At 61.2% G+C, this 13,347-nt stretch overlaps 1 protein-coding gene across 2 annotated transcripts; it reads right to left on the minus strand.

The window, feature by feature from the left end:
- Positions 1-460: 460 nt before the first annotated feature.
- Positions 461-12,167, minus strand: BOK (BCL2 family apoptosis regulator BOK). Of its 2 annotated transcripts, none has more exons than XM_060106281.1 (5): positions 11,902-12,167; positions 11,111-11,362; positions 8,225-8,353; positions 2,207-2,370; positions 461-1,216 (listed from the first exon to the last, which is right to left on the minus strand). In XM_060106281.1, exons 2-5 carry the CDS (start codon positions 11,331-11,333, stop codon positions 1,091-1,093), a joined length of 642 nt encoding a protein of 213 aa, XP_059962264.1. In that variant the 5' UTR covers positions 11,334-11,362; positions 11,902-12,167; the 3' UTR covers positions 461-1,090. The 2 variants fall into 2 exon arrangements, with proteins under 2 accessions (XP_059962264.1, XP_059962265.1); XM_060106282.1 differs by having other exon boundaries at positions 11,831-11,910.
- Between the last annotated feature and the right edge of the window lie 1,180 nt (positions 12,168-13,347).

Consider the following 13,347-nt stretch of genomic DNA (forward strand, 5'->3'; position numbering starts at 1 on the left):
GCCACCCCCCGGGAGGAAGCTGAGGAGAGGGGTCCTGTGGGGGACCCGGGGGCCAGGAGGTGGGCGATGGGGGGAGAGGGGCAGACCCCCTTGTGCATGGCAACCTCGCCTTTGGGCTCTTCCCCAGGAGGCTGGATGGGGAAAGGAAGACCCTAGCGGCCGTCTGATCCACCCTGCGTCGTACAGAAAGGGAACCGGGGCTGAGAGAGGCCGCGTCCAGCACCGTGTGCTTGCTGCCAGGCGAGGGGCGGGGGACTGAGCAACGTGGGAAGCAGCTGCTGGTGCGCGCATGGTGGCAGCACGTGCAAGCGTGTACGCGCGCGGGCCCGGTGTGGCACAGGGCAGCACAAGTTGGCCTTGGTGAGGGAAGACGTGCGCCTGTGCTCCATCACGTCAGGCCGGCCTGCCATCTGTCGGGTCCCTGGCAGTCGCAGGACCGGCACAAGGAAAAGACGGGGTCGCCCTCTGCGGCTGCGGAACTTTATTGGGACACACACACCATCCTTCTCGGTCGTGGGCTCCCGCGTCCACAGGACCCCGCCACACAGAGACCACCCCCGGTGCACGGGGGACACACCCTCCCTCTAGAAATGGGCCTTAGGCCCCGCGTGCGGAGTCAGTAACACTCCACAGCTCCTCCAGCCTCAGGAGTCACCTGCAGGCCCAAAGTCCAGGCCCCCTGCCCAGGAGGACCAAGGCCAGCTCATGTCCTGACATGGGAACCCCACACGGATGGGGCCCGGCGTCGAGTGAGAGCTTGGTGTTCCCGGCTCCCTTCCTTCAGGGCCTGGGACGTGACCCTGACTTTCTGGTTCTAGAAAGAAGGGGACCAGCGGGGGTTCTGGGGGAGGGGGAACGATGGGGAAAGGCCCCCTGTCGGCTGAAGCCCAGCTCCAGGACCAGGAAGCCCCCCACTTCCCTGTCCAGAGGGCCTGGGTCTGTGGAGGAGGGGCTCAGGGCAGGGCTTCCAGCTTCGACGCAGGGCTCCGAGGGTCTTCCCGGCTTGGGTGGGGTGGAGGGTGATGCTTTCGGGGGCCGAGGGCCTCCTGTGTAAGGGGGCCGGGCTGCGGCCCCTGCCCAAGCCAGCAGCTCATCTCTCCGGCAGCAGCATGAAGAAGGCAGCCTTCAGGAAGCGGCCAAAGCTGCAGAGCGCAGCCACGAGCCAGTGGGAGCGGAGGCCGGGGTCGGTGCTGACCACGCACTTGAGCACATCCGTCTGGGAGGGAAGAGGCGGCGGCAGTTAGAGAGTGGAGCGGAGAGGGTGCGGCCCCGCGCCCCGCCCGTTGTCAGCCAAGTTGCCTGAGGGAATGCTCGAGGCCGTTTGGGAAGGCTTGTGGTCCAGCTGGATGGAAGGCTCCAGCATGGGACCCGACCCAACAGGTGGATTCAGACAGTGAGAGGGAAGGGAGGGGAGCCTGCTGGGCCGTCAGTCATGGGACCAGCTTCCAGCTCAGCCACCTGCTGACATCCCAGTGTCCTTCCACAGATGCTGTGGAGCCTGGGGTGCCAGGGAAGGACAAATCCCTTAGAACAGGAGCAGGAACTGAGCTTTCCAGAAGCCCAGTGAATTGGCCACTCCTTACTTGCTTACTTCTTTCTAGTCCTGCTAAGAAATGAAGTACTATCCCTACAGCTTGTCCTTTGGCCGTGGTGTCAATCAGCGTCCTGGCTGCCCTGGTGCCCAGCCTCAGCCGGGCTCCAGGACAGGATGGCAGGACGGGACAGCGGGAGGCCCGCAGCCACGTGAATCATCCAGGAGGTGACGCCCTCCCCACCCAGTGCCACCTTCAGATGAAACCACAGCCCCAGTGGCCCCTCACCGCCCCCCCGCATGGCTCCAATCCCAGCAGAGGGCTGAGCTCCGTCCCCTCGGCCAGTGTGCTTTGCACACCTTTGCCCACCATCCATTTTACAGAGGAGAAAACAGTTCTCCCATGGGTGGGGCTGCCCCGCAGCCCCTGAGGCCTGGCCAGGTGATGGGGGACGTGGAGACTCTGACATCATCCCAGGGGGTGGGCGGCGGGTTTTAGCTCTGGATTCGGGGGTGGTCAGACCCAGAGGGCCCGCACTGGAGCTGGGCTGCAGGAGCCGTCCTGGGCTGGGCAGCCCCGGCCTCACCACTCCTCCAGCCCCGATCACCCCTGCCACTGCCGGCACTCAGGCGTTCAACCACCGCCCCCTTCCTGGCACCGCCACATTCCCTCACCCATCCACCGCGTCTCCGCAGCCAGGTCGCCAGGGTCTTGCGCACGAACTCCCCGAGGCAGTCAACGAGGGCGTGGACCAGGGCAGGCTGGGCCTGTCGCACGCAGTCCACGGCCAGCCCCGCAGCCACTGAGTACAGGGACACAACCTTGCCCCAGGTGATTCCTGCAGGGAGAGAGATGGGTGCTGGTCACCAAAGGCCACCAAGACCCAGCTCGAGGCCAGCCCGCAGGGTCACGTGAGGGGGCTGAGCCTTTCTGAGCCACACCCCTGCCATTCCGCTGGTGACTGGGATTGACACCCGGGGCAGCCTCAACCCACAGCTCCCACCAGACGGGGAGCTCGGTCAGCTGGCTGCTGTGCAAGTCCCAGCCACCGTCTGCTTCAGGTCAGTCCTGCTACCGTCACATGTCGTTCTCAGGCGGGGATGTCTCGAGCCTGCGTTAACACACCTGCACACCTTGTACCTGCACACCTGGGCCGGGGCCTGGCGATGACCCTGCATAGCCCAGTATCTGCTGGAGGAAATGATGGAGCAGAAAGGCAAAGAGGAGGCTGAGCAGGTCAAGGGGGCTCATTGACTTGGCACTGGATGTGATAAACAGGAAGCAGCTTCCATCTGCACCTGCCCCCAGCACAGCCCTGCGAGGACAGCAGGATGTTCTCCATGTAAAGAAGCTGAGGCCCCGGCAGGAATGGCCTTGCCCAGACCACCAAGCTACTGGGGGCAGAGCTGAGATGGAGCCCACCTGGGAGGAAAGACAGACGAACGACAATCTGGGGAACAGCGCTTGCCAGTCGTATAAGGTTCCTTAATATAGAAAGAGATTTTATAAATCAATGAGAAAAAGAGAGAAACCTTTCAAGAGAAATACGAACACAGAATACAAACAGCTGATTCACAAAAGAAAAAGTATTAACAGTACACTAGACATATGAAAAATGCTCACCCTCACTGATAAACAAAGAAGTGTACATTAAAATGAGATGTAAATTATAGTCTATCAGACTAAAAATTCCAAGTGGCAATGTGAGGATCCATGTAACTCTGCAGCCTGGTAACTGTGATGAGAAAGACAGCTGGAGGGCACCCGGCACCACCTGTGAAAGGACACAAACATGGGTGCCCCGCCTCAGTCCTCGAAGGAAGCAGCACAGGCAGGGAGGAAGCATGCCCCTCAACCCATGTTCACACCACAGCTGGGACAGTCTGTCATAAGAGCACAAGTCAGTGCGAATGAATCCTGTTCACAGTCGCCAAAAGGTGGAAATGACAAAACATAAATAAGCAGTGAATGGAAAAGCACAATGTGGTCCAGCCACACAACGGAATGATATTTGGCCTCAAAGTGGCAGGAAGCACTGACGGGGCCACAACCTGATGAACCCTGAAAACATCACGCTCAGTGAAAGCAGCAGACTTGAAAGGCCACACGTACCGTATGAGTCCATTCCTATGAAATGTGCAGGACTGTCGAAAGCAGATCAGTGGTCACTGGGGGCTGCAGGAGGGAGCCAGGCAGTGACAGCTTAATGGGAATGGGTGTTCTTCCCACTGACAAAGAACTTGGAGAGGTGGTGGTTGCACGATATTGTGGATGCATTCAACGCCACTGAATCGTACACTTTAAAATGGTTAACTGGGACTTCCCTGGCGGTCTAGTGGTTAGGACTCTGTGCTTCCACTGCAGGGGGAATGGGGTCAATCCTTGGTCGGGGAGCTAAGATCCCACGTGCTGCGTGGTGTAGCCAATAAATAATAAATAAAAAAAATGGTTAATTGTACGTCATGTGAATTTCACCTCAATGAAAAGGAAATTTAAAACGCCCGTCAATCAGGCCAGGCCACTCCCCAAACCCTCCTGTTACCGTCCCTTCCCATCTCCTTCAAAGTAAATCCAAGTCTGAAGTCCCACCTGAGCTGGCTGCTGGCCCCTCTGAGGCCCCCTTGTCCTGCGACCTGGCCTCATGCGCGCTATTCCAGCCTCACCGCTGCCAGCAGGGCTTCCTCACCCCCAGGGCTCTGCTCAAGGTCCCCCCCCTCTAAGGGCCACACAGGCCATGATGACATCAGGTCCTGGTGACGCTGCCATCACACCATGCTCCCCATTTACCAGCTGCTTGTGGGTGCCAGCCCTGGCGGGCTCTGTGCTGCTCACAGCTGTGCCCTTGGCACCCCCAGGCTTGGCGTCCAGCAGGTACCCACCACCACCAGGGGGCAGGTGAAGGGTCAGCATGGCAGGGTGGGGATCAAGAGAGTGAACACGCGTTCTGTGGTGCTGTGTGGAGAGGTGAGCTCCACATGATGGCCACATTTTACCTGGAGGGGAAAGCCCTGGTCCGGAAGGTGCCGGCAGGGTGGTCTCTGGGAGGTGGGGCTCAGGTATGTCCTATTTTCTTTGAGCTCTTTGTGTTCTTTTTTACGGAGATATAATCTCACTAGCGTAAATTCATCCTTTTAAAGTGTGAGATCCAGTGTTTTTAGCATATTGACAATGTTGTACAACCATCACCACTATCGAATTCCAGACATTTTCAACCCAAATCACTGTCCCCAGGAGCATCATGCCCCTGTCACCCCAGCCCTGGTAACCTCTAATCTACTTTGTCTCTATGGATTACCTGTTCTGGACATTTCACATGAATGCAGTCACACAGTATGTCCCACTTTGTGTCGGACTCCGTTCACTGAGCAAAATGTTTTCAGGGTTCCTCCGTGCTGTCCTGGTATGGGCACCTCATTCCTTTTTATGGCCGAATGATGTTCCATCGAGTGGATGGACCACGCATCAGGAAACGAACACGTGGGCTGTTGGCCCCTCTGGCTGTGGGGATACGCAGCTCTGAACACTCGTGTGCAAGCCCTTGTGTGGACATGTGGCTTCCTTTCTCAGGGGTCAAAACCGAGGAGCGGAACTGCTGGGTCAGGGGGTGACCCCGTCAGAGTTACCACTGGAGAAGCTGCCGGACCACTTCACACCCTGACTCTTCACAGCCGCACCCATGCTGGGTTCTCTGAAGTTTTGCCTTGAGTGCCCCAGTGGGCGCGAGGTGGCGTCTTGTTGTGGTTTGATGTGTGTTTCCCTGGTGACTGATGATACTGAGCAACTTCTCATGCACGTACTGGCTGTTCATACATCTTCCTTGAAGAGATGTCCACTCAGACCCTTGGCTCTTTTTAAAGTGAGGTGGTCTTTTTAGTACTGATTACTGAGAGTTCTTTATCTCATGTATTTTCTGATCTTTCCGTGGTGAAATATTTTGCTCTTGTAATAAGAAAAACATGAAAACACTTGCCAACTTTCAGTTTTTCCACTGAAGGGAACAGAGAAGCGCCTGCAGCCAAGACGCAGCCGGGACCAGTGCCCCCTGCCTCTGCCTTCGTGGGGGCTCAGCCATGTGGGGAGGCCACCTGGAACCCTGCCCTGCAGTCCTTGAGCTGTCCACGTCACCGGCCACAGCCAGAGCAGGTGAGGGGCTGGCCGGGAGGACGAGGGGGAGGAAGGTCCAGCCTGGGGGGTCAGCACGTGCAAGACCCACAGCTGCTTGGGAGAGGCTGCGGGCAGAGACGGGCAGGGCCGGCAAACATCTGACGGCTGGAGCTTGGCTGGTGGCAAGAGGGCCTGAGGACCGGGAAGGCTGGGATGAACAAGGGGTGAAGCAAGACCTCGGGTGAGCGGGAAGCGGGAGGGTGGCGTGGGGCAGCCACGGGCTGGTCAGGGGGGTGGGCTGAGAGCCCATCGGCAGCAGAAGGGGTGGCCCGCAGCCCTGTGCTCCACGGAGCCTGTTCCTGCTCCCCTTTCAGGTGGCTCTGAGGTCCACAGAGGTTAAGAAGCACTTGCAGGTCACAGAGCCCATGAGGGGCTGGGCGCCCCAAAGCACCAGAGGGGCAGGTGGCGGTGTGGAGGCCGCCACGAGAAAAAGGTAGGGCCAGCTGGGTGGGGCGGCGATGCTTGATTGCAGAGAAGTACATCCTGCTCTGGTTTCAAGCGAAAAATCATGGGCTTTAAACGGAACTCCCCAAGTGAAAGAAGCGGCCGCCGCTGGTGCCCTGTTAATCACGGCCACACCTTCCTCCCCGCCCCTCCCCCTCCCCGCCCTGCCCCAGACCCCGCCTCGTCCTTCCAGAACCCAGAGCCCTTCTGGGCAGGTCTTGGGCCCGTCGCGCACTGAGCAAGCTGGGCAGGCAGGGGTGGGTGCTTCGTCTCGGCTGCGCGCCCTGTCCCTGCCCACACACCAGCCACCCTCCCCGGGGCCCAGCCATCCCCCTGCCCCCCTCAGTCCCAAACACCAGCCGCCGCAGCGCATTTTCAGAGATGACCCTTCCTTTTAAAGCCAGCCCTCGCTCTAAGCCAGCCGCCCACCCACCCGACAGCGGAGACAGACAGCGGCGGCCACCCACGCGCCAGCGTCTGGCGAGACGGGAGCCCAGGGAGGGCCCAGGGCGGCTGTCAGCTCCCTTCCCCGGCCTGCCCTTGACCGCGAGGGCACCCGGGTCAGGACTGCCAGACGCTCCTGGGCATCCCACGCCTCTCACCAGCCCCCTCCCTCCCAGGCACTCCCCCGTGAAGTCCTGGCCACCCAGTGCCGCCCTGGAGGCTGGGTCCTGCAGCCGGTGGTCCCGTGTCCCTGCCACGCCGGCCTGCCCACCAGGGGTCGGAGGAGCCTCCTCGAGAGGGGACAGTGCAGGGCAACACCCAGAGGGTGCGGTCAGCGGGCTGGGGGCCCTCTGATGGGATGCGGCAGCCCCAGCCCCTCCACCGGCCTCCTTTCTTCTGCCGGTGGGCGGAGGTCCCCCATGGGATGGGGACTGTGGCTCCCGGCACCCTCTGCCCCAAAGCCCTGCTGCTGTCCCAACCGTCCAACGGCTAAGGAAAGGCAAGGGGTGTTCCGAGGTCACACCGCTGGTCGACGACAGACCCAAAGCCACCTCACAGAAGGAAAGGGCCCATCCTCCCCAAAGCCCTTCCCACCCTCGATGCCACGCGGCCACTCACACCCCCCACTCCACCAGGATGCGCCCCGGGAACACTCTGGCTCTGGGGCCCCCAAGCCCCCCCTCCCTGAGGGCTGGGACTGGCCATCCCATCCATCACAGGGTCCCCAGGCCCAGGGCAGCGCCAGACAGTGCTGGGGAAACCTCGGTGGGATCGGCTGATGGGGCAGGTGCTGCACTGGGGTGGGGTCTTTGGTCACCTGGATGGCCAGCAGCGCCTGACACCTGCTTCGTACCAGGACACAGGACCGAGGTGGACACGCAGGGCAGGGGCGCCAGAACAGGGCACGAGGTCACGGGTGGGGAGACAAGGTCTGTGGACCTCAGGGAGCCCAGCAGTATTCCCAGGAGGGGGCGTGGGAGCGAGAGGGGGTTTGGGGGGGATGAGTCCTAGAGTTTCCTGGGAGCCTGGAGGCAGGTGTGCAGACCGGAATCAGCACGAGTTGAACTCAGGGTGAGGGCACGAGGAGGAGGGGCAGATGTCACCTGCTCCTAGGGCCCAGGTGGAGGCTCCGGGAGAGTCACAGGTGACTGCGGGCCAGCCAGGTGAGACAGGTGTGTCAACATTCCCCAAACATGTCCCGGTGAGCCGCTCCACCAGGGACTCCCACCCTAGTGCACCCCTCCCACTATGGGGGCTGTTCTGCGACTTGCCTCTGACGAACAGACTCAGGCTCAGTGACACTGTGACTTCTTACGTCAAAAGAGCCTGGTGGCGCCCACTTGGGCTGCTTGGGACCTGTGGCCACGCCGTGAGAAGCTCAAGCCCCACAGGACACGTACAGGCCACACGCAGAACAGCCCCTCCCCACTCCAGCCAACAGTCAGCACCAACTGGCAGCCTGGGACATGTAGCCCAGCCAGGGCTTTTGGTCACTGCAGCCCCAGGACCACACAAGAGGCCCACTGTCCTTGGACCCAGGGAGGCTCCCCTGAGAGCCCACCCAGCGCTGCAGCCCCGGCCCTGACCCACAGACCCTGGGCCATGCCAGCAGTGTGGGCACCCTGGACACACAGGCCTACCTGCAGAAAAGATCTGGGCTGCCACAGCCAGGAAGGCGTCGGTCACCACGGTCTCGGACTGCAGGGGGATGTTCAGCTGGCGGGCCACGTTGCGGTAGAGGCTGGGCCGGATCAGCTCCAGCTCGTCCGCTGCAGTCACACAGGCGGGTCAGAGGTGGTCACACCCACGGGGTGTGGGGCCCACGCGGGCCTGGGGCCAGCCCACTCCTCAGCCTGTGGCCACAGCTGGGGACCCTGATCCCAGCCCTATTCCTGACCCCCCGACCTGTCACATTCCCACCCACGAGACACCACCCCCAGAGCCCCCGGGGACGAGACCAGGGAGGTGTGGTGGGCACCCCCAGACCTGCCTCTGGGGCCTGTCCCCTCCGCTGAGCCAGCCATGCCCACCCTCCCCCCAGGGCAGAGCCGGCTGGGCCAGTGGGGCGGGAATCCCAGCCGTGCCTAATCAGTGACTCACAGCCCACAGTGAGCTGCATGGGCGGGTGGTAGTCTGACAGGCAAGCAACCAGAGAGCCCAGCATGGGCGTGGACTGTGCCAGGGACCCCACCAGGTGGGGAGCCCGGCTGCTGCCTCAGAGGGGTGTCCTCGCTCAGGCCCCAGCGCCATTCAGTGAACCGAGAAAAGGAGCCACTACCCGGGGCCACCAGCGCCACACAGGGTCAGACCTGGGCTCCTGGGGCCAAGCAGGGGTGTCTGGATGGGGCGGCCGCACGTGGCAGCGGGAGGCCCTCTCAAGGGCGCTGTCTGCTCGTGTGCCCGCTGCAGCGCCCCTGGCAGTGATGTACCCGCTGCAGTGCCCCTTGCAGTCATGTGCCGGGAATCCCACACAGCCCTCGGACTGGGCGTCCCCCAACCCAGCCGCCTCTCTGCCAAAGCAAACAGGAAAATGCTTCCAACTGGAGGTCCAGGCGATAAGGGCTCCGAGTCACCCATGGGGCCAGATGCACTCCATCTAATTAATTAAGATCTGGAACCAGAGCAGGACTGAGGTGAGGCTGGCAGAACGATGGGGAAGGGAGCATGGAAACTCCCAGGGATGGCCTGGCTGTTCCCACACACAGACCCCAGGGTCTACCGGGGACTGACCCCAACTCGACCCGGGCCTCTTCCTGTTTGCTGCTGCTCTAGGAGCTGGGCGTCTGTGCTCAGGAGGAACTGGAGGTACGCTGGGGACAGGGAGACAGCTCTAGGCCATGACGGGTGGGGAAGGGGCGGTCACGCTGAGCAGCCGCAAGGGCGGATGCTTTGGGGGTTCAAGCCATCTCTCCCTCCAGGGTCCCCTTAGCCATCTCGCAGGAACTGAACCCCAGGGACTGGCCGTGATGAGGCCGGATGCTGGAGAAGGGCCTGAAGGCCTGGCCCCGCACTTGGCTGGCCCCTGCTCCTCCAGCCCAGGCCGGAAGCATCGCAGGCTCTCCGGGTCTGAGGTCACAGTGCTGAAGGGACAGACACCGGCCCGGTCTGGTTAGCAGAGCCCAAAGCAGGGCTTTTCAGAAAGCTCACACAGTAGGGACCCCAGGCCCACGGTAGAGGCAGCCCCGAGCCGCTGCTCGCAGGCAAGGAGATGGAGCTGGGGGCAGGCAGGACAGAGGCAGGACCTCCTCCTGGCCACTCCAGGGGCTCTTGGGAGGTCAAGACACCCTATTCACCAGGACCCTCTGGAATGCTCCCCCAGTGTTGTCCCCACAGCCCAACTGGAAGAAATGGCTTGGGCGCTGACCTCAGGGGAGTCCAGGCACTCTGGGCCTTTGGCTGATCCCCCAAACCCCACTTGCTCCCCTCCCCTGAGACCCAGGCAGGACACCGCCCCCCTGGCAGCCCTCTGCAATGGCCCCTCGGCATCTGTGTGTCTCCCCCGGACCCCAACACTCCTGTGCAGGCCAGGTCTACACAACCCTGCCCCCAGGGTCCACACAAGACAGGGGCAAGCAGACACGCGAGCCAGCCTGAGAAGGGGAGGGCATCCCCTTTCACAGGGTGTTCCCTCCAACCAGGGCTCCTGGGCCAGTCTCTCCCCACTCTGTCTGGAGAGCCACCTGGTCAGGGCTCCATCTCTGCTGCCACACCTCCCCGTGTGCACACGCTTGGGGTGGAACTGTCACACTGGATGGGGCAGGGCTGGGCAACCTCAGTCCCCGTGGAGAGGTGGACTGACTGAGTCAGGCCCGCAGGTGCGGCGGGGTCCCTCTCTGGGGTCCTTGGAGAAGGTGGAGACAGTTACCGGGCTGTGTGTGACCCCAGAGTCAAGTACCTCCAGATGTCCACTCAACAAGCCGTCCAGGTGAGATCTTGGGCTACCTAGCCTCACGGTGGCTCAGCTCTCCTGGGGCACTAAATTTCGCCGGGAGCCCTAAGAGGCCTCCAAATCAAGAGCAAAGAGCAACCATGGCAGGATTTGAGCCAGTAACTGCAAGGACCTATTTTCCAAAACAAACATCAGGACACGTGGTCCAACAAAGGATTTTTGTGCCCAGCTGAGTACAAGGGTCACTCTGGAAGTTTAGCCACCAAAACATCATTCTTCCCGGAGCTGTCTATCCTTTATTGCCAGAGTGTCTGAAATCCGGGCTGAGCAGGCAAATGCGGGGAGGTCTTTGGCGGGTGCACAGGCGAGCCTGAGGGGGGACTGGAAGAGCGGGGTGCTGAAGGGATCGTCGGTCTGGGTGCGCCCGCGTTGTGCGCCGGGTTACTCAGGGCACCCCGGACCAGCACCCTCCCTGCCCCCGAGGGGAGACAGAGGCCCAGCAGGGGCGGGTGCCGGCGCGGTCACCGGCGGGCGGGCCAGTGTAGGGACGGCTGTGCCCCGAGGCGCAGCGGGGCCGCCCCGCCGGCCGGCTTTGGAGGGGAAGCCTGGGATCCCGCCCGCCGAGGCCCGCACTCACCCAGGCGCAGCAGCACCGTGCACACTTCGGCCAGGCGGCCGCCGGGGGCGGGCGCGGCGCGCTCCGGCGCGGTCCAGGCGAGGCCGGCGCGCAGCAGCCGCGCGTGCACGAACTCCCGGCCGAGCGCCTTGGCCTGGGCCACCAGCTCCTTGTCGGTGGGCGAGCGGTCAAAGGCGTCCATGATCTCGGCGGCGAAGACCGAGGAGCGCCGCAGCACCTCCATGGCGGGGACGCGGGCGGGTGGCGCCGCACCTGCGGGCAGAGGGTGCTCAGACGGGCCCGCCCCGCCGCCCCGGCCTGGCTGGCGGAGGGGAAGGTCGGCCGCGCGAGAAGGGCGGCAGCGGGGCGCGAGGAAGGGGCGCGGCGTGCGCCTAGATCGCGTGCGTGCGCCGGGCTGGAGCGCACAGGGAGGCCGGGCCGGCGCGGCTCTGGGGAAGGGCTTCGGCCAGCTGCGGGTAAGCGTTCCTGTTTGTGCCCCAAATCTTTAAAAGCGCGGTGTCACCTTCTTTTAGATGCCGAACTCAATCACAAAGATCCCCGCGGGTGCCGGGGATAGGAAAGACCTCGGGGAAATGGCGATTGGCTCTGGGGCCGCCGTGCCCGCGCTCGAAGACGAGTGCGTGGGCGGCGGAGGCGTGGGCGGGGGGCATGGCCCGACCTGCTCTCAACCGGCGGCAGCCGGGACCCCGGCCCGGCCCAGCGTCCGAGGCCACCACCCACCTCCGCGCCTCGCCGTCCTCGGTGTTTGTCCCCGGCCTCGCCGTTCCCATGGCGCGGCCCGCCCTGCTCACCTCTCCCGCCGCATGTCTCGGGCGCGGGGGCTGGGGAGGAGTGCTGGCCTCAGTATCTGCTGGCCGCCGCAGATCTGGATCCTTCCATTCAAACTGGGGAGGACGCGCGCCCCGCCCCGTCGCCCGCCCTGTCCACGCCTGAGCCGGACTGGAGCGCCGAGGGCGCGGGGTCTCGGGCCCTCCGGGGGCTCCGGCGGCGTCGTCGGGGGCGAGGGGAGTGCGGGCAGCACAGCGCAACTTTCCGCCGGGCGAGAGGCGAGGCTTGGGGCTTTGCCTTCTAAGGGAAAGGCAACCCCGGGGCGGAGCCACGGCCAGAGCTTCCCCGCCGCCTCCCCGCTTAAGGAGGACCGAGCGAGTTCCCGGTATGCGCTCAAGGAGGGCCACGGGGCAGGAGCTGTCCCCCACCGTCCCAGTGATTAGGACCTAGCTCTGGCACCAGCCGCCTGGATTCACACCCGGCTTCGTTATCGTATTGATTGTTAGAGGTTCTTTACATATTCTGGATGCTGCGTCCCTGGTCTTACACATGGCTTGGTATTGTAGATGGGTACTTGGATTTGCATTGTATGGAAGGTATTGCAAATATCTTTTGCCATTCTGTGGTTTGCTGTTGCTTATATTGAACAGGAGTTTTCTCAGTGACATCCAATTTATCAGTCTTTTCTCACGTTTAGTGCTTTTTTATTAGGATATTCTCCCGTGTTTTCTTTTAGAAGCTTAATTGTTTTAGCATTCACATTTAGATCTATGATGGATCACAAATTAATTCTTGTGAATCTTGTGGTAGGGGGTCAGAGCTCATTTTTACCATATGGATATCCAGTAGACCATCATCGGTTATTGAAAGGGCCATCATCTTTCCACTGAATTGGAGAAGAGTCCCCATTATAAACCAAGTGACTGTGTATGTGAGGATCTGTTCTGGACTCTTTTCTATCCCACTGGTCTATTTCTCTATCCTTTTTTTTTTTTTTTTTTTTTTTTTTTTTTTGGCATACGGGATCTTAGTTCCATGACCAGGGATCGAACCCACGGCCCCTGAGTCTTAGGCACAGAGTCTTAACCACTGGACCACTAGGGAAATCCCTACTTCACTATCCTTGAATCAACATCTCTATCCTTGAAACAACAGGATGAACCCACTTGCCTTAATTCACATGTATACAACACTTCACCCAATAGCTGTTGAATACATGTTCTTTCCATGTGCACATAGGATGTTAAACAAAATAGATCATATCCTGGGCCATGAAGTCTCAACATATTTCAAAGGATTGAAATTATACAAGTGTGTCCTCTCTGAATTAAACTAAAACTCAAAAACAGGAAAACTATCAGAAAGCCTCCAAGTACTTGGAAATTAAATATCACACTTCTAAATAATCAGTGGGTCACATAGTAAATCACGAGGGAATTCGTAAAATATTTTGAAGTGAACTACAGTGA

Source organism: Mesoplodon densirostris, chromosome 8 (assembly GCF_025265405.1).
Source record: "Mesoplodon densirostris isolate mMesDen1 chromosome 8, mMesDen1 primary haplotype, whole genome shotgun sequence".
Classification (NCBI taxonomy): domain Eukaryota; kingdom Metazoa; phylum Chordata; class Mammalia; order Artiodactyla; family Ziphiidae; genus Mesoplodon; species Mesoplodon densirostris.